Consider the following 18,730-nt stretch of genomic DNA (forward strand, 5'->3'; position numbering starts at 1 on the left):
TTCGTTTATCATATCATATGATACTGCCCAATAGTCCCTAAACAATTCTATCATATTACAAGGGTTAACTCCCACAAGTTCCACGATCTCCATGTGTCTACTTATATTTATTATTTTCAGAAAAAATAGAGGGAATTTTCTCTCCATATTCTTCATCTAGAATTTTTTTTCAATATTTCACGCATCCGAATAATAAGCAAAATATTTGTACAAGCCACTGAATTGAAAATTTGATATATTTTATGCCAGATACTATGACCCTGCATAGCAGGGGCCATAATGCTAGTAGTCCTACAAAAGAGCAGCAATTATTATCAGTAACATTAATAAAATTCTCATGGCCTTTCTGCAAAGGCAATTGTCTGAACAGGGAGCTTCCAGCCTGAATCTCTGCATATTTCACAACAGCATAGCAAGGGTTAGGATGTGAGTCCCAAACTTCCAACAAGAAAGATGTAAGAAATCAGGGTACAAGATCTCCAAGAAACATCACACCTGAAAAAAATTAACAATGTCAACAAAACAAAGATTCGTGTTAATGAGATGTATACAATAACAGGGGCAAACTTTTGGATTCTATTCTAGTAGCAGTTTAGATGTTGTAAAATAGAAAAAATGATTAGTGAAAACAAATTCTTTTCATGTGGGATAGAAAACACATTAAAAGTTACTGAATAAAACATAGAGCAAAAAGGGTAGACTGACAAAATTCGAACATCCAACTCCCGGATTCTATGTTTCAGAATTGAATACCAGGACAGATGCTCCTGTAGCTGTGGCATTGCTCACAAACACATCAGTGACCATATTATAAGCTATAGCAGTTAGTTATTATGTGATAAAACTAGAACAGATATATTACATGAGAAGGAAGGCTTTCGAGAACAAAATTATGGACAAAAAGTCAGTATCCTGCAAACTGGAACTCTAAATATATGAGGTTGAGAAAGATTTTTTTTTTTTTTTTTTTTTTTAAACGTTGGAACTTTTTTGATCCTATGTTGAAAGCCAGTTGATTCGATTTCAAATTTTATCCTACGGAGAACAAACAATAACATCAAATGAGGACATCTTACCTCTCCACTAAGGAGTTTCTCATCAGAACACGCATGCTACTTCATCTCAGCCATGAACTTCTCATACTCAGACTCTCCAACAGAGGATGGATTCTCTGCAGGAGGCTGTACTGGAGGTTTGGGAGCCCAGGGTACGTTCCCCATGCTCTGTGAATAGCCAACAGTGGGTGGCATAGGAGGATTAGGTGCCCAAGGTGCATTAACAAGACCTTGTGAGTGATCAGGTGTTGAGACAGAAGGATTGTTGGCCCATGGCATGTTACCCATGTTTTGGGAATGATCAGTAGACGAGGCCGGTGCAGGAGGTGTTGGAGGGGGAACAGCATTGTAGTAAGACGGATAACTCATATATGGAGGCTGTCCAGGCATAGCCGTGACTGAGCTACCATAGACATTTGGTGGTATAGACGACGTAGCAGCACCACTATCAGCTTGTACTCCTGGTGGGAAGCTTTGCTGGGGTTCACTAGAAGATGGGTTTTGAGTAGTGCCAGGTGGAGGTGCTTGTGTCACATGAGGTGGTGGTGGTGGGTATTGCATTCCATAAGGAGGCATATGTTGACCATGGACAGGATGGTAAGAACCAGGAGGAGGAGGGGGAAGAGCATATGGAGAATAGGAAGGAACAGGAGGACCCCAAGGAACTGGAGCTGTTGAATAACCACCAGTGGCATACTGTTGAGATGGATAGGCACCAGGCGGCTGGTTTGAGGGAGGATAACCTTGAGTTGGTGGTTGAGGAGCTGGAGGTCCTGGAGGTGCAATAGGCGGTGGCGATTTGCCTGCAATCCTGACAGCGAGTGTTCGGCCTTCGAAACGATAGCCATTCATTGCCTGAACAGCAGTATTAGCCATCTGTACATCAGCGTACTTCACAAAACCATAGCCTTTGCTCAGCCCAGTCACACGGTCCTTGATTACCTTTGCCATCACAATTTCACCAAAGGATGAAAAGAGATTAATCAAACCATCGTCCTCCAGCATCGGAGGTAAGAACCCAATGTACAAATTTGTTTCGTCATATTCTTTGGAGGGGGGTTTAGTCGGAGTTGACCCTAAGCCAGGATGCGCACTTGCACCATTCCCTGCATTATTAGCCCATGGAGGATTACTTCCCGAACTTCCCGGACCAAGAGCTAAGGTAGCACTCTGTTTGAGAGAAGATTCAGGTACAGTTCCTCCTAACTCTGCCAAGAAGTTCTGATATTCATCATCCATTTTCTTCCCAGTAGTACCCTTCACCGGGCAATCAATAGTAGGGTGTCCACCATCACCACAGATCTTGCAAAGAACATCACTCTTAAAGGTATTCGTACGAGAAGGACATGCATACTGTCTATGTCCTGGCTCACCACACAGTCTACAGAATTCTTCATCCCTTATTGTCCCATTCAAGGTTGCAAGTTCCCTGAGCTGTTGCCTCTTGTGCTCGTTGAGCACTTCATCAACAGGTTGCAATAGCTTTTCAACCATACCAGCAGCAGCTTCAAGAGCTTCCTGAGTCTCAGCCTCGACTAAAACATGCAAGTCTTCATTCTCAGAAGGGTCATATTTCAAATCCTTTTTCTGCTGATGCCTACCTTCTTTTACAGACCCTTTACCCCGAATTACAATTTTTGCACCAGTCTCCCTCTCCATTCTCTTCTGAGTATTACCCCTGGGACCAATAATCAGACCAATAAAATTGTAACCAGGAAACTCCTTCATTGGAATGAAAAGCTTCTTATGGAGCTTAGGAGGTCTATAATCTGCCGGAGGTTTAAAAGCAGGATTCTTCTTGATAATCTGAGCAATAATTTCTTGTCTTTCTCTATTCAACCTCTCCCTCGCTCGATACTCCCTAGTGTTGATCCTAATTCCCATGTTATCATACACAGGCTCTGGTGAAGGAGACCTCTGTCCTTCTGGTCTATCATCCAAAGGCATACCAGACTGCAACATCCTACTAATCTCAAGTAACCTACTATTCAAAGCTTGAATCTCAGGATCAAACTCAATACCTCCAGTGAAATCCTTCATGAAGTCAGGTAACTGAATTTGCGTCCTCGGCTCATCATCTGCCCATCTCGACTTACGCTTCCTAGTCCCAGTACCGGAATCAGTACCCCCTTCGGCGCTAGGGTTATTAATGGACTCAGAAGGCGGAGGATCCCACCGACTCCGACGCTTCCTCCGGCTTGTAGTCTCTTCCTCTCCACCAGACTGATCCTTATCGTTACCACTCAGCGTCTTGCTAACACCGTTCTCCGATAGCAAAGGACGTAAGAGCTCAGGCTTTGCTGATGAACCATTAGTATCGGGGATAGGAGTAGAAGAACCGTTTAAAGCCACAGACTCCGAATTCTGAGGATTCATATGATCCAATGCGAGTGGAGCAGTGTCTCCGTTGGAGGAAGGAGGAGGTTGATCTAGGGTTTGCGAATTGGGATTGTTCATTTCGACGGACTCCATAGCAAAACTCAAGAGTTAGGGTTTCAGATCTAAGACAAGAAATGTCGCGACTTACATGAGAGAGATTATTATCGAAAACGATATTGAGCAGAGTCGCGGAATTTGGCCCATTATAAGCCCAAATAGTTAAATTCAATTTTCTTACACTTTTAGTTAAGAGAATGTTTTAATTTTTAAACCATTTTGTTGATAAAAAAAAAAAAAGTTTAAATATTTACATTTTTATAAATAAAAAATCAATTAATACCTAAAAATTCTAAGCTAATAAAAACAGATTTTAACATTTAAATTTTTAAAACGCAATGTTAATGTTAGTGTATATGCTAATTTTGTCTAATATAAGATTTTAGGAGAAATGAGATATGAAACTGGTCTCCAACTTTGGTTCACATCTATGCATTGAATCTCAAATATTCTAGCATGTTTAAACATTATCAGCCTATTTATGACTAATTTTTTGTTTTTCTGACTATTTCGTATCTTGGAAAAATACACAAATATACTCAGTGTATGTCAAAAAAAAATTATTAATATTATTTCATTTTAGGGAAAAATTAATTAACGACGGTCTTCAATTCGTGCAAAGTCTTCGACCGTGTCCCCAACCTTCTCGAACTTCCCTTTCTCATTACTCTCTCTAAACCTCAAATAATCCCCACATTTAAATGATCGAAATACCCTCATACCCTCACAACCTCCGACGACTTCATCAGGGGCAAACACGACTTTCCCATCGTCAAAGCACCAAAAAAAAGCAAGTGAGAATCTATTACCAACGAAACCACGTCGTTTCAAGATAACTCTGTGTTGAGACGATCTCAGCCGTCCATTGGTCCATGCATGCAATAGATCTCCGACGTTGACAACGAGTGCTTCATCTTTAGGGTTGATATCCATCAGACCAATCCCATCTCTGGTTCTGACTTGAAGACCTCCGATGTCATCTTGGTCAACGATCGTGATGCAACTCATGTCAGTGTGCATTCCTAGCCCTTCGATCAAATCTTGCTCATCACCGTTGTGATGATCATCTTCTTGGTCTGAAGGGATTGTGTAGTTGTTGATCCTGAAGTAGCCATGACAGTTTCCAAACTCAGATTCGTAATACTTGTGATGAAGATCGTCTCCGAAGCTAGAGAGGATTGCTTTCATTATCTTCTCACATAGTTTCGTCATCTTTTCTCCATATTCTTTCATCAACCCACTTTTTTAAAAAAAAAAGAGAAAGGAACAAAATCATTTAGTTAACAATGTAAACAATTGGTTTGGTGTTCATGCAAATTGTTTTTCCAAAACATCAACACATCATTAAAAATAATAAAAATGCATAAAATTAGAAACCAGTAGAAAGGTTTTGTAAAAATTGATCAAAAAGACGAAGAAAAAAAACAATTGATTTGGTTTCAAGTTATATTCTTATAACTTTCACTAGTAATGCTATCGAGGAGATTAGAGATACCTTGTCAGTGGTGAAAACAAGTCTACTTCAACATGGTTACATGGAATGGAACCAACTTTAATCAAGGAAAAGGTTGGACCGGTCAACTATAGTTATTATTGTCTTAGATTTCAGTGGGTTTATCAGTAAACTGTCAGCAAAACTAGAGGACCGGTCCTGAAATGGTTAAATACATCACAACATCTCTAACTTTCACATTATTTAATGTACCACGAAGACATAAAGAATATGTGAGTGCATGCCTAGATGCTTAAAGTGAATGCAAATATGCAATGCGCACTAGTGAAATAAAGAGTGACCAATATAGTTGGAATCAGATTTGGTTTTTGTTTGACATTCATATTATTGTCACAAAACCGTTCTACTATTGTTAATAATTTATGTATTGGGAAAACAATGTGCATGAACGTTTCTCTAGGAAAGAATAATCTGAACATTAAGCAAAAGGTGGATATAAATTGGTTGAGAGGACAGCTTAATTGGTTTCTTAAAAAAAAATAAAATATGAGGCGACTTTTAAATCAAGCCATATTAATGACATCGTTTTGGGGGTTCCCAAAGAAAATGTCAACAACCATGTTATTTATATATATTTTTATATATACAACTCTATATCATATATATGTATATACCTGAACTCTTCATCGGTAGCTTGGTCGGAAAAAGCATCAACGGAAGACTTGGCCGAGGCATAGAAATCGGGACCGGAGACACGAAGGCTTTCAAAGAAAGGCGATGCGATGAAACGGGGAGTGTAATTAGACGCTCCCATTTTCATTTTCTCCTCATCTTCTAGCTCGAAAACTCCGGTTGAGAATCTCCGGAGTTTCTTGTACATGTCGCGGGAGACGCCGTGGTTGGTTACGTAGAAGAAACCCCACTCCTTACACGCATCTTGTAGTGACGTCAATGATGACTCGCTTAGAGGCTTTGAAATGTCAAACACCGGAAGTTCCAGAGACATTAATGACCCCCAAATGATGATTATGAATGTTGCATTTTGTGTTTGGGGATACAACTTTAGTTTCGTTTAGTTCTCCAAATAGGTTTAATTCGTGTGTGTATATATATTGCATCAAAAGTTTATAATACTAGTATATAACTTCCACTATTCAATTTATATAATTTGGTTGAAACTCTTGCATATAAATCTAGTATTTATTTCGTATAATAATCGGAAACTCTAGATGCTATTCCTAATTAATCTGTGTCTTTGCCATAATCAAAACCAACTATTTTTACATTTCAAGATGTTTGGCCCGGCCCTTAAAGAATGTTATGAATAATTTAAAAGAACTCGAGATTCTTGTTTACATTTTAGTGGGATTATATATCGCTAAAGTCAGGGGAAAGTGCTTAAATATTAAGCTTTTGAAAATGGTTACTGCATCAGCTTGCGTGCGAAAATGAGATCCCATCACCCTTGAACATGAAGGTAGTAAGTCACCTTTTTAACCCCAATTAAACCGATCACATTCGAAACAGTTTGAAAAACCAAAACTATGGAAGCCTAACAAAGATACAACATAAGTAACAAATATTTTTCTTTACAAAAATTTTAGAGTTACATTTCGAAATTGTAGTTAGTATATCATTTATGCACATAAACGCTAGGCCTAGCTAGATAGATGGTCATCTGACTTTAATTTGATAAAATGATTTATATTTGATAAAATGAAAAGAAATTGAGTGGTGGGCTAGCACTTAAAAAACATCTAAATTAATCACTTCTCATAAATATTTAATCATAAGATTCTTATGAATATATTAACAATGTTAAGTAAGATAGTTATTATATGATACAAAGTCTTTAAGCAATGAAAACTTTGTTTATTTGTCCCCTTGACACAAAGCAGTTTTTAATTGTCACTAAGGCCCTGTTCGTTTGATCAGTCAGATGGATCATCTGGATGAAAATGAGTTTTGATGTTCGTTTGGTGCCAAAAACGGTTCATTCAAATGATCCATCCAAATGAATCATCTGGATGAATTTGAAAATTAAGGCTAAATTTTCAAACTCATTCGGCTGAACTAAATTGGATCATTTGGATGGAGATGATTCTGTCAAAAATAACAAATGACATAAATATCCTAATTATTTCAATTGATTATTTAGATGTATTTTTAGATACAAAATAAATAGACTAAACCTTATTTTACAATTATTTTTTTAAAAAAGAAAAATTAAATTTTTCTCTAAAACTGCAAAATCAAAATTTTCCGCTAAAACCGTAAAATTACGTTTTCCCGCCAAAACCACAAAAATCATATTTTCCGCAAAAACCGTAAAATCATGTTTTCCCGTCAAAACCGCTTAATCACGTTTTCCCGTCAAAACCGCAAAATCACGTTTTACCGTCAAAACCGCAAAATCACGTTTTCCCGTCAAAACCGCAAAATCACGTTTTACCGTCAAAACCGCAGAATCACGTTTTCCCGCCAAAACCGCAAAAATCACGTTTTCCCGCCAAAAACGTAAAATTTTGTTTTCCGCCAAAACCGTAAAATCATGTTTTCCCGCCAAAACCACAAAATAACGATTTCCCGTCAAAACCTCAAAATCATGTTTTCCCGCCAAAACCGCAAAAATCACGTTTTCCCGCTAAAAACGTAAAATTTTATTTTCCGCCAAAACCGTAAAATCGAGTTTTCTTGTCAAAACCGTAAAATCACATTTTCCCGCTAAAACCATAAAATAAATTTAGAAATATAAAAAACTATTATTTGAAATTCATTTACTTTAAATATATTTTAGATTAATAATTAAAATTAATATGTTTACAAGTAATAATAAAAATATAATTAGATGAAATCATGGGTATTTTAGGTATTTGTATTATTACAAATCATTTGGATGAAGATTAGAGATAAGCAAACGAACAACATCTCATTCATATGATTTAGTCAAATGAACCGACTGAAAATGAAACAAACAAGAATCAGATAAATCATCCAGATGGACATGTTGAATGGATTAGTTGGATAGATCAGTCAAATGGAGAAACGAACAGATCCTAACTCAGCCGAAATAAAATGGTTAACGCAAAGCCTACCGTTGTCTTCGAGTCGAAAAATAGTCTTTTTTCTTTAGATAACGTGAATATGAACATAACTTGAATTATTAAAATGAGGTTAAAAACAGTTCTTATAGTAATTATATAATAAGGTCAAACATATACAGCTAGCTGGTCTGCTCCATTCCGTCTCTATAGGAAAGTTTGGAACTCCTCATTCTCGATAATCTTAAACAAATTATTTCTGATGTGGTTGCATCCCAACTTTAAACTATTTCTCATATGTGGTTGCCCAATTAACTCTCTTATCTTTCCCATTTTCACATTACGTTAAAAGATTAATATAGATTATACAGAAAAACACTTGTAGTAGAGTAAATACATTTCATTTGCAACATATACATTTCCATGCTAAGACTTCAATTCGAAAGCTACTGAATGCATAATGGTGTATTTCCACATAAGCCAATTAGGGTGGGATGCTTTGAAATTACCATTATATAATATCAAATGTAAGTGAAATTCAGTCGACGGTTATATACAATTTATGGATAAAATATACAAATCTTATAATATAAGGTCGGGGACATGATGATGCTGTGCTGGCCATTTTTTTGTAACCCCTTTCGTCAAATTTCTTTGCGCACAAGTGATTGACTATCAGACTGATGAGACTCTTTCTACATAAATATGATAATATTTATTTATATTTATAAATGATTTTTATGTTTAAAATTTACTAGTTGATACAAATAAATCACAAGTGGCTCCTAATTTTTTTTAAATACGCCATAATATTTAAAATTGTCAATTTGGCAAATAACATAGTTGCTTAATTTGTTTTAAATTTGTTTCTCACTAGTTTTATTACTAGCTATTCTATATTTTAGATATATAATTAATTTTTTTTTTTATAAAAAACTTGTTATGTTTTTTGGCCGGATATATACACAAATATTATACACCATATCATAACATGACTTTGTGCAAATTTCTTTGAAAATAAAGTTACTCGAGTGTTGCATTAACCATATTGAATGACCATTGTTTATTTGACGTGGATTCAAGTAATATTGGTGACTTGGTGTGTGTCGTGTTTCGCAGCAGAACTAGTCTAGAGAACGGGTTTGGACGTTTGGTTTTAGGAGAGCGAGCGAAACTTAAACCTGCACCACCAAATGGTTAGGAAATCTCGAAATGAGAAAAAAGTTTTTTTTTTTCTTTTCTTTCTTCCTTCTTTAATGGTTCTCGACGTTCAAATTAGAACACATGTACTACAAGATCGGTCGAACAACAAAACGCGGGAAGAGAAATGGAAGGAAAAAGATAATAATAAAGTATTCATATTGTTTTTTTCAAATTTTGGAAAGTATAACATTCGTATTATTAGATAACCATAAGTCACAAAATTTATCGGCAAACTCATCCCAAAGACCAAGATTTTAAAGTGAAACTGGTCAACCCGCAGGAACTTAAACATACTTTTATAGTTTGTGCTTAATCGCAAAATATGATTTTTATAGATCAACGGGACATAATTCATATGCGTAATACAAGTTTTTCAAAATTAATCAACTACACGAAAATAATATATTTAAAATCAAAAGCGCTAGGAATTGAATAATAAGTATATATATATATATATAACTGTATCATTATAGAAATTGTTCAGTAATACAGAATATGATGATCCCTGTCTTTCAAAAGAATATATTCCTATGATAAGCCTCTCTATTTCAAATCATCTCTCTCTATATATAATTAATAACCAGAGACGTAAAATCCCTAAATTAAAGAGGAATAATTTCAAAAAGTTGCCAAATTATTCCCATAAATATAGTTCCTTATATAAATATAAGTGGTACTTTTAAATACCTGCTCGCTTGTAAGTTATTATATATTTCATGGAAGAGACCTTACCAGTTCACATCAGCTTACTTGTAGGGAAAGTAAGATCTGATGCATCAGTTTCCAGTGACAACTTCAAACGTTGAAGAGATTCTTGGGAGCTTCTTCGGGTATGATGGTGAAGGGAAACGTCAAGCCAAGAGGACGCTTAGCTGCAAGTGGCTTGACTGGAAAAGGGGATGGGTAGGCTTGTCTGTGACTTGGCGAAGAAGCATTAGTATCAGTAGCAGCAGCAAGAGCAGGCAATTGGGGCCATGCGAACATCCCCACAGGCCTGCAGATTCTGAAACCAGTGTTGCTTATTAGTGAAAGTGGTGATCTTTCTTGTTGATCATGCTTCCTTCCTTTTTCTCTGTTTTGAGGTGACTCTGTGATTTGGTTACCCTTGTTCACCACCTTCACTTCTCCTTCTAGTGTCTGTATTGGTGGTGAATCCTCTAGTAGCAAAGGTGTCTCTGTTGAGTCTGGCTTTTTAGGATAGTTCTCGTCCACTGTTTTCTTAAGCCATCCCATGTCTTCCTGCAATATTTGCATTTATAGTAACACAAATGTTTCATCATTATTCGACTATCAGCAAAGTGGTCTCTCATAGAGACAGAGGAAATCATTTATCACATACGCTAAATGGGCCCATTTTACATGGTTCACTGTTATCCTCCAAGGGAGTTTCCTATGACTACTTGTGATAGTTACTAAATCAAGATTTTACATTTTAAGTAAGGGTTTGTGTCTACTTGGAAACTCAATCTAGGGATATACATACCTCCATTTTACGCAAGGTTTCTCCAATAATCACTAGCTGGTCCTCAATTTTGTATTTCTTTTTCAGCAGATCAGCGTAGATTTCCTAAGAAAAAGCAGCAGAGATGTTCACAAAGTAGCATAAAACATTTTCACAAGAGAGAGGCCTCAGCTATTGTTTCGAGCTCTTACCTTTGCTGGAGTCATCAGATTATCATTCTGACTAGTAACACAAGAATTAGGCGTAGTCATGATAACAAGCTCCTCCTCTTCCTTCTTTGACGCAAGTTTCTTCAATTCTCTTCTCAAGACCAAGACAGACATGAGTTAAAATTGCAATAAGACAACTAAAGGGAGATGATCGTATAACCAATTCAATAACTTTTCTACCTTTTCAGGCTAGCTAATTCTTCTCTGATGTCACGGATTTCTCCAGCGCAGACAGGATCTTGAGAAGGGTTGTCACCAAGCTTCCAACCAGGTGGAGGAGTCCAGTAAGGATCTTTAACTCCTGCTTCTTTCCTTATGTGAATCAAATCAGAACTCTCCAACCAATACTCCATTGCCCCATCTGCATTGTGCTTTCTCATAAACCTATCTTGACCTCCAGGAGCCACCTTACCAGCCATGTGCTTAAGCAGATGATCCAATAGACCTGTGTCACCAATCAGCTTCCTTGCTTCTGACCTCAACTCTGGCCTGAGTATGGAGTTGCCAAACACTGCATTCTTCTCCTTCATCACTTTTAACATGTTCCTCTCAGCTAGTTTGTACCTTCAAAATTAACCACAATCAATCAATAGAACCAAGGAAAATCCAAATTCAGAGATCATAAAATTCGTTAATTTTTATGCATTTTACCTCTCAACAGACCATCTATCAATGAACTTCCTCTCTGATTTCCTCTTATAAACCACAATTTGAGTTTCCTTCTTCTGATCATAAACCTTAGCTTTCTGAGCGAGTCTCTCAGTACTTGATTCAATCAGCTTTCTCTTACGATTTCCATTAGTTATCTCCTTTGCCTCTTGTTTAGTGCCTCCTATTTCATTCCCATCATCATCATCCTCTTCTTTCTCCATCTCTTCTTCTTTGTAAACTTCATCCTTCACTCTAGAACTCTCCTCACCTTCCTTATTCTTCCTAGTATCAATATGCCGACTCTGATACTGCACACGCAATCTCCTTCCCCACTTGATCATCCCTCCCGATTTCAGCTCAGACGAGCACTTTCCCTCCGGTGAAGCAGCGCGACAGAGACGAGTATTGTACGCCGGTTGAGAAACCACCTCCCTTCTTGGAAATTTGTTCCTGCGAGAAGAACTAGAAACCCAGAAACCCCAGGAATTTCTATTCATAGAAAGTTCATGAGGTGCGATTCTTCTGTAAAGCAAGTCTCCAGCTAGCTCCGAAGCCATCACATGACTCTCGTCGAAAACAGGAAGAAGACCACCACCACTCCTCTTCTTCATCGGTTTATTCCGGTTCATCCTACTGTAATCGAAATGCGATCGGAGTGAAAACATGCTTGGGTACCGGAGAGACACGTCACTCGCCGTGATTTTGCTCACCTGCATCAATAAACCTTAAAAAATCACTCGAAAACCCAGACGAACAACAAAAAACGAGATCTGTCTATAATAAAAGGTGAAAAAAGCAGAGAATCGAGTGAATACCATGACGACTCTAATCGATTTAAGATTTTCCGGCGATCTCTGAGGAAGAATCGAAGCATCGATTTCGTAATAAGATCCAGCTCTTATATGCGCGACTGCAACTGTAAGAACAAACCCAAACCAAAAATTCAGAAATTAGAAGAGAAGCGAGAAAATCAACAAAAACGAAGAAACTATAGCTTCAGTAGTTTACCATTCAAAGTCGGTGACGACGGCGAAGAGATTTTCCCGGCGGTGGTTTCTCTAATCGGATTCCGTTTCACGAACATCGTACTCTGTAGAACAAGAGAAAAACTAAGAGAGATATTTTTTTTCTGGAGAATCAAAAATTGTTATAAGGAATAATGAAAAAATCGGTTTGTTGTTGTTGCTGCTGCCTGGAGAGAATATATTTGAAAAAACCTGACTCTGCGAGTATAACAAGAAACACACACGCGCTTTCTGGTACGCGCGTGGGAGACACTAAGGAAACAGAATCAAGCGGTGATGAGTTTTATTTTTCTCATCATGAGACTGATAGTGACTGAGCCATTTATATCACAGCGAAAAAAAATAAAATCTGAGAGCGAGAGAGATCTTACACTCATGATTTTTGCTCTCGATAATCTTCGTTCCTCCTTTTCACTGGATTAAAAAAATCAAAATCAGCAACGGAGAAAAAAAAACATGGACGCGGATGGAGAAATTAAAGCATTTCTGAGAAATAGAGAGAAAACATAAACCCAGAAATATTTGAAGAATTTTGTTTTATACCAGAAAATCTTTTTAATCAGCAGAGAGCTTATGGGGAAGACAGCAAAAAGAAAAGTTTTGAAATGTCGCATTTAATGAATCTGGGAGGTGGCTTTATATATGAGGTTAGAGAGAGAGAGAGAGTGGTGTGAGTGTGTGAGTCTTATATGCGTGTGCACGGCACGTGACTATATTGCTTTCGCAGCAAGTTGGCGTATATTGACAGATTTGCCCTCAAACTGTATCTAAACTGTAAACGTTCGCGGAAATTGGTGTACGAAATCATCTACAATGAAAGATTGAAAGCAGACGTAGTGATATTACGGATTGATGCCACGTGTGTCATTTTGAAAATTTAACGGTGATAAGACCTGAAGGTTAATGTAATTGGCCGTAGCGAATAAATTTCGTGTTACACGTGCGGAGAAGGCATCATTAAGCTACTGCTACTAGAGTGGGGACCGACTACACACGTGAGGAATTGTTTTTTTTTTTTGTCACAGTGATTATTCTTACATATGATTATTTTCGGATAATGATATGTGATTTATGATGTTTTATTCACATTAAATTGTTTATGATGTAAGGATTAATGTCTCTAATGTATCGACCAATTTTATACTCCAATGATAACTGAATCTGTTTTTCTTTATTGAGCTGAAGCTTTTTTAAAATCAAAAAGCTTAATTTACGTAATAACATGATATAATTGATATTTTTTTTATAAAGTATTTAAACCAATCAAAACAAATAATAAGCTTGAGGACTTATGACCATGATTATTTGCCCAATACATTTAAGTTATATTTTTTTGTTGAGTCAACAATATTTTTAATAATTTAAAAATATTTTTTTCTTAATTATCAAAAACAGTCAACAATACATTTAAGTTATATTTTTTTGTTGAGTCAAATATGTATAATGTAAGATGTTAAAAAGATAATTAAGAAAAAAGTAAAAAACTGTAAACGGGCCTAAATGGGCCAATCTAAGCTGAATTTTTTTGGGGATCCGACTATGAGATGGATCAAAATAAACGGGTCTGGATACCTTCATAACGGGTCGGGTCTGATGAGGAAAGAGAGTGATTTTTTCGATCGCCGAGAGATGAAAGGTCAGTGCTTTGTCGTCTTCTACCGTCTCCGGACCAAAGAGCTCAAGTCACGCAGCTAACAAAGTACAGATTTTTCCCTTGTTTCGATTGCAAAAGCGCATAAGCTTCGTACTTGCCAAATCTGAAGTCAAACCAAATACACTGGTCAAACAAAAAGTCGACGAGCCCCAGATTCCGATAGCAAAACCAGTCGGACCCAGGATTTCGATGAGCCACACTGGTTAGCTTCCGACCCAATTCACGTCCTAGGTCACCGAGAACGTGGTATGTGTTTTCTAAGGCTTTCGAAAGGGTTTAGGTTATAGTTTAGCTTTAGCTAAGGGATTGGGTTTTGTTGTGCGTACTTATTGTTCGATGAAACTTCTGAAAGAGTTTTGGTCAATTGATAATGAACAAAGTAGAAAACTTTATCTCCTTAAAAGTAGTGACATGGGAGCTAATTCTCCTGTTTGTGTTTCGCAGAAACTGTGTGAGCATTTGCAGTTTCTCTCTTGTGGTTGAGCTAAATAAAAATCATTGTACATTTTCAAGAGCTAATTATTTCTGATCATTGTTATGTGATACTTTCTTTTGCAGACTTCTTTGCATGTTTTGGTTTTGTTGAGTCGGATGAGTTTTATTTTTGGCTTCTCTCTCGACCAGTAGCAGAAAGCTATGGAAGGTGCTGCTGTGGCGGAAGGGCTGTGGGGATTAGCGGATCACCACCAGAAGCTTGGTGAGATCGGAAAAACCATAAAGTGCTTGGAAGCCATCTGCCAGAGTCAAATCTCTTTCCTTCCTCTTGTTGAAGTCAAGTCTCGCCTCCGTTTGGCTGCTCTTTTACTCCGTTACTCTCACAATGTCAACCATGCCAAGTCCCATCTCGAGCGCTCTCTTCTTCTCCTTAAGTCTATTCCTTCCTCCTACGATCTCAAATTTCAGAATTATAGCTTGCTCAGCCACTGTTATCACCTCCTTGCTTCATTCCCTCCTCAACGCAACCTTCTTGTCAAGGCTCTCGAACTCGCATCTTCTGTCCCTCAGGATATTTCTGCGTACCTCTGGTCTTGCAATTTCAACTCTCAACTCGCTAACACGTTCATTATCCAAGCCGATTTTCCTTCTTCTCTCTCCGCTCTCGAGTCTGGTTTTCTCTCTGCTTCACACATATGTTTTCCTGAGCTCCAGGTAGATAGTCTCTTTTTTATTTTTGCGTTAGAGGTTCAGGTGATCGATCTTTGTTGTTAATTATTTGAGTCTTTACAGATGTTCTTCACAGCTTCAATGCTTCACGTTCATATCATGCAATGGACTGATGATTATTCAGTGGAAAAAGCTGTCCAGCGATGCGATGAGATCTGGCAGACCATTTCTTCAGACAAGGTATGTTACAGTACATATATAATTTTTTTTGTTTTACCCACTTAACTTCTTCTTGCTTCGTTTGACCTGAGTCAACTGATTTCCCTGTCATCTGTAGACTGATCGCTGCCCCGGTTTGTTCTTCTACAATGAGATGTTGCATGTTTTCTATCGCCTCAGGCTCTGCGATTATAAGAACGCTCAGCATCATGTCGACCGCTTGGACCAGGCAATGAATGCTCATTCGCATAAAATGCAGGAGATTCAGCAACTTCTGGATGAGCTCAGTTCGTTAAATCTTAGTCTCTCCCGTTACGACCTTCCCTCCAGAGAAAGATCGGCCCTCTCAGCAAGACAATCTCAGCTTCAAGATCGTGTAAACGCATTATCTCCATCTTCTAGCACTGTTAACTCTCTGGAGCCCGCATACTTTGGCAACATAGATCGTGGATGGACAGAGAAGCTACTGCTTTCACCATCTCCAATTGATGGAGAATGGCTACCAAAAAGTGCCATCGATGCTTTGGTCCATCTTATGGTTGTCATATCGGGACGTCCAAAGGGACTCTTTAAAGAGTGTTCAAAACGTATCGAGTCTGGACTGCAGATCATTCAAGGTTGTTCTGTTATCCTTAGCAGCTGAAATTCCTGTTTTTTTCTTAATTCACTTCCTACTATTGCATTTTGTCTGCACTAGATACTCTCTTCTCTTTACTTTCGTTTCACTGAAATCACCAGAAAACCCACTTTACCTCAGATTCGAATCAGTGTAGTAAGTGATTCATTCTCTTAGAATGTGGCTTCTATGAGGAAATTAGCCACCTGCTTCTTAGGAACGCAATTACAAAACTTAGGGGATTCCATTTCATGGCATGACATGTGTGTTTGCTATGTTTTATGCAGATGAACTGATCAAGCTTGGAATTACTGACGAAGTTAGAGGTTCAATCTACTTCTCTGTTGTAACTACACTTAGTTGAAGCAACGGTTCTTAATGTTGAATCTCACATTTTCTTTCTTCATGTTCCTCTCTTACGGCAGAGGCTGATTTGCGGCACACAGCTATCTGGATGTCTAGGGTTTTTCTTATGCTACAGATGCAGTTTCTTGAGAATAGAGTGGCTTTGGAACTTACAAGGTCTGATTATGTCGAAGCTGAAGAGGTAAATCATCGGTTCTTTTTACCTATATTTGTTGTTGTCTCCCTTCACCACGCCATGCTGATATAGAGCCTGCTAATTTATCTAAGTTAACGAGCTCGGTATGCAACTATGCATAATCGTTCGAGTTCCCCTCACATTAGGTCCTATTAGCTGTCTTCTCTGGCGTCATGCTTTCTTGAAGGAAACTTTGACACTAAATATCGTTTGCGCAGGCTTTGGTTGATATGAAAAATTGGTTTACACGATTTCCAACGATTTTACAAGCTTCTGAGTGTATGATTGAGATGCTCAGGGGGCAATATTCTCATTCTGTTGGTTGCTACAGCGAAGCTGCTTTCCATTGTATTGAAGCGACCAAGGTAAAACTTATAACCATATGTGTATGATAGATAGTTGCTTCGTTTTGGAATGAGGTGTCTTATGTGCCTATGTAATATTGGTCAACATGTTTGCCTTTTTGCTGCCCATGGCGATTTCTCATATGAAATGTTATTTCAGTTGACAGAGAGTATTTCAATGCAAGCTTCGTGTCAAGCTTTTGCAGCTGTTTCTTACCTTACTATTGGAGATGCTGAATCATCATCTAAGGTTTGACATTTTCATGCAGTTAACTGGATGTTTATACTTGATTTACTTTATTGCCGGAGCTTAAGAAGATTGCTTTCAATCCTCTGATTTGTCTTCAGGCACTTGATTTAATTGGACCACTCAATGGAATGACGAATTCACTATCTGGTGTTCGAGAGGAAGCTAGTATTCTCTTTGCTTACGGTCTTCTCTTGATGAAGCAACGAGATCTACAGGAAGCAAGGTATGTGCTCGTTTCTCAGTTTGTTAAAGGGGGTTTTTCTCTCCAAGTGTGATAATGATTATAGAAAACCATAAGAGAGCAGGATGATGCGCTTTATCTGTGTTCATAGGAAGAGAAAAAACTATTTCAAGAATATTCACTAAATTCATAGTATGTGAAAATATGATTTATGCTCCCAATGTAATGTATGATATAAATGCAGAAACCGTCTTGCCAAGGGTTTGCAGATCGCTCATAATCATATGGGTAACCTGCAGCTAGTTGCACAGTATTTGACACTCCTGGGAAATTTAGCTCTTTCCTTGCACGACACCGTACAAGCCAGGGAGATCCTGCGTTCCTCTCTTACACTTGCAAAGAAACTTTATGATATCCCAACTCAGCTATGGGTTCTATCCATCTTCACAGGTTACTATTAGAGTTTTGTCAAAATAGAATTGAGTTAAAAGTATGTCCAAAGCTCTGAGCACAAAAATTTGATTTGTTTGGTGAATACAGCTCTGTATCAGCAGTTGGGTGAGAAAGGCAACGAGATGGAGAACGAAGAATTCCGGAAGAAGAAATGGGATGAGTTGCAGAGTAGACTTGCTGAAGCGCGAGGATCAATTCATCACATTGAACTGGTGAAGACCCAATGATCCCTCTTCTGTGTGTTATTGCAATAAGTAAGATCTTAAGCAAGAATTTATATAACACACTCTACTTGTTACTGCTTGCAGGTTGCGAAAGCTAGGATAGAATTGTATCAGATCGACAACAATCCACAAGAACAGTCACTAGTAGCATCTGCGCAATCAATGCAAGGGAATCTGGATATTCCAGAGTCTGTTGGTATAGAAGGTCCATCACCTGCTCCATCATCTTCAAGGCTCGTTGGTTTAGACACCGGAAAAAGATGGGGAAAACGAAGGATGTAACTTTTAAAGACAGAGAGTACCTACGATTTTTGTATTAAGTGTGAGTTGTGTAGATGTGTTGATTAAAATGTAACTGTTGTAGTTGTAGGACCTTCTAAGTTAGTCAGTGGTTAAATTGTATAATATATATGGAACATTACTACGCAGCAGCTAAATGCTTTTTATTTAGCGCAAGGACAACACCGTTTTCTTTGTCTTTACTAGCTTCCTCACTCTGGTGTGGTCTACAAGTGTGACTTAGCCAACGGATATAGTACAGTGCCAAAGCTGCAACTACCATTAGCAGAATAGAGACAAGACAAGCTACTAGAACAGACACAAGCTTCT

At 37.9% G+C, this 18,730-nt stretch overlaps 4 protein-coding genes and 1 pseudogene across 8 annotated transcripts; 1 reads left to right on the top strand and 4 right to left on the bottom strand.

Moving 5' to 3' along the window:
• Positions 1 to 25: 25 nt before the first annotated feature.
• Positions 26 to 3,616, bottom strand: AT5G51300 (splicing factor-like protein). Of its 3 annotated transcripts, none has more exons than NM_180838.2 (2): positions 1,077 to 3,616; positions 26 to 495 (listed from the first exon to the last, which is right to left on the bottom strand). In NM_180838.2, the coding sequence occupies exon 1, from the start codon at positions 3,525 to 3,527 to the stop codon at positions 1,113 to 1,115; it is 2,415 nt and encodes an 804-aa protein (NP_851169.1). In that variant the 5' UTR covers positions 3,528 to 3,616; the 3' UTR covers positions 26 to 495; positions 1,077 to 1,112. The 3 variants fall into 3 exon arrangements, with proteins under 3 accessions (NP_851169.1, NP_199943.1, NP_001032055.1); NM_001036978.2 differs by having other exon boundaries at positions 29 to 390; positions 1,077 to 3,579; NM_124509.4 differs by having other exon boundaries at positions 26 to 3,616.
• A 327-nt stretch (positions 3,617 to 3,943) lies between these two features.
• On the bottom strand, positions 3,944 to 6,044 carry AT5G51310 (2-oxoglutarate (2OG) and Fe(II)-dependent oxygenase superfamily protein). Its single transcript, NM_124510.3, has 2 exons — positions 5,619 to 6,044; positions 3,944 to 4,731 (listed from the first exon to the last, which is right to left on the bottom strand). The coding sequence occupies exons 1-2, from the start codon at positions 5,948 to 5,950 to the stop codon at positions 4,086 to 4,088; spliced, it is 978 nt and encodes a 325-aa protein (NP_199944.2). The 5' UTR covers positions 5,951 to 6,044; the 3' UTR covers positions 3,944 to 4,085.
• Positions 6,045 to 7,300: 1,256 nt separating this feature from the next.
• On the bottom strand, positions 7,301 to 8,096 carry AT5G51320 (annotated as a pseudogene; the record flags this gene model as incomplete). The annotated part of the gene is made up of 2 exons: positions 7,301 to 7,588; positions 8,040 to 8,096.
• A 1,638-nt stretch (positions 8,097 to 9,734) lies between these two features.
• On the bottom strand, positions 9,735 to 12,943 carry SWI1 (SWITCH1). Of its 2 annotated transcripts, NM_124512.3 has the most exons (8): positions 12,907 to 12,943; positions 12,519 to 12,600; positions 12,326 to 12,426; positions 11,511 to 12,220; positions 11,040 to 11,423; positions 10,842 to 10,950; positions 10,672 to 10,755; positions 9,735 to 10,427 (listed from the first exon to the last, which is right to left on the bottom strand). In NM_124512.3, the coding sequence occupies exons 1-8, from the start codon at positions 12,910 to 12,912 to the stop codon at positions 9,984 to 9,986; spliced, it is 1,920 nt and encodes a 639-aa protein (NP_568757.2). In that variant the 5' UTR covers positions 12,913 to 12,943; the 3' UTR covers positions 9,735 to 9,983. The 2 variants fall into 2 exon arrangements, with proteins under 2 accessions (NP_568757.2, NP_001332209.1); NM_001344934.1 differs by lacking the exon at positions 12,907 to 12,943 and having other exon boundaries at positions 9,938 to 10,427; positions 12,519 to 12,635.
• Positions 12,944 to 14,133: 1,190 nt separating this feature from the next.
• AT5G51340 (Tetratricopeptide repeat (TPR)-like superfamily protein) lies at positions 14,134 to 18,697 on the top strand. Its single transcript, NM_124513.3, has 12 exons — positions 14,134 to 14,435; positions 14,748 to 15,338; positions 15,417 to 15,533; positions 15,631 to 16,129; positions 16,416 to 16,454; positions 16,554 to 16,675; positions 16,888 to 17,034; positions 17,174 to 17,263; positions 17,362 to 17,486; positions 17,689 to 17,894; positions 17,985 to 18,109; positions 18,206 to 18,697. Exons 2-12 carry the CDS (start codon positions 14,826 to 14,828, stop codon positions 18,401 to 18,403), a joined length of 2,181 nt encoding a protein of 726 aa, NP_199947.1. The 5' UTR covers positions 14,134 to 14,435; positions 14,748 to 14,825; the 3' UTR covers positions 18,404 to 18,697.
• Positions 18,698 to 18,730: the final 33 nt, after the last annotated feature.

This window comes from Arabidopsis thaliana, chromosome 5 (genome assembly GCF_000001735.4).
Source record: "Arabidopsis thaliana chromosome 5, partial sequence".
Taxonomy (NCBI): domain Eukaryota; kingdom Viridiplantae; phylum Streptophyta; class Magnoliopsida; order Brassicales; family Brassicaceae; genus Arabidopsis; species Arabidopsis thaliana.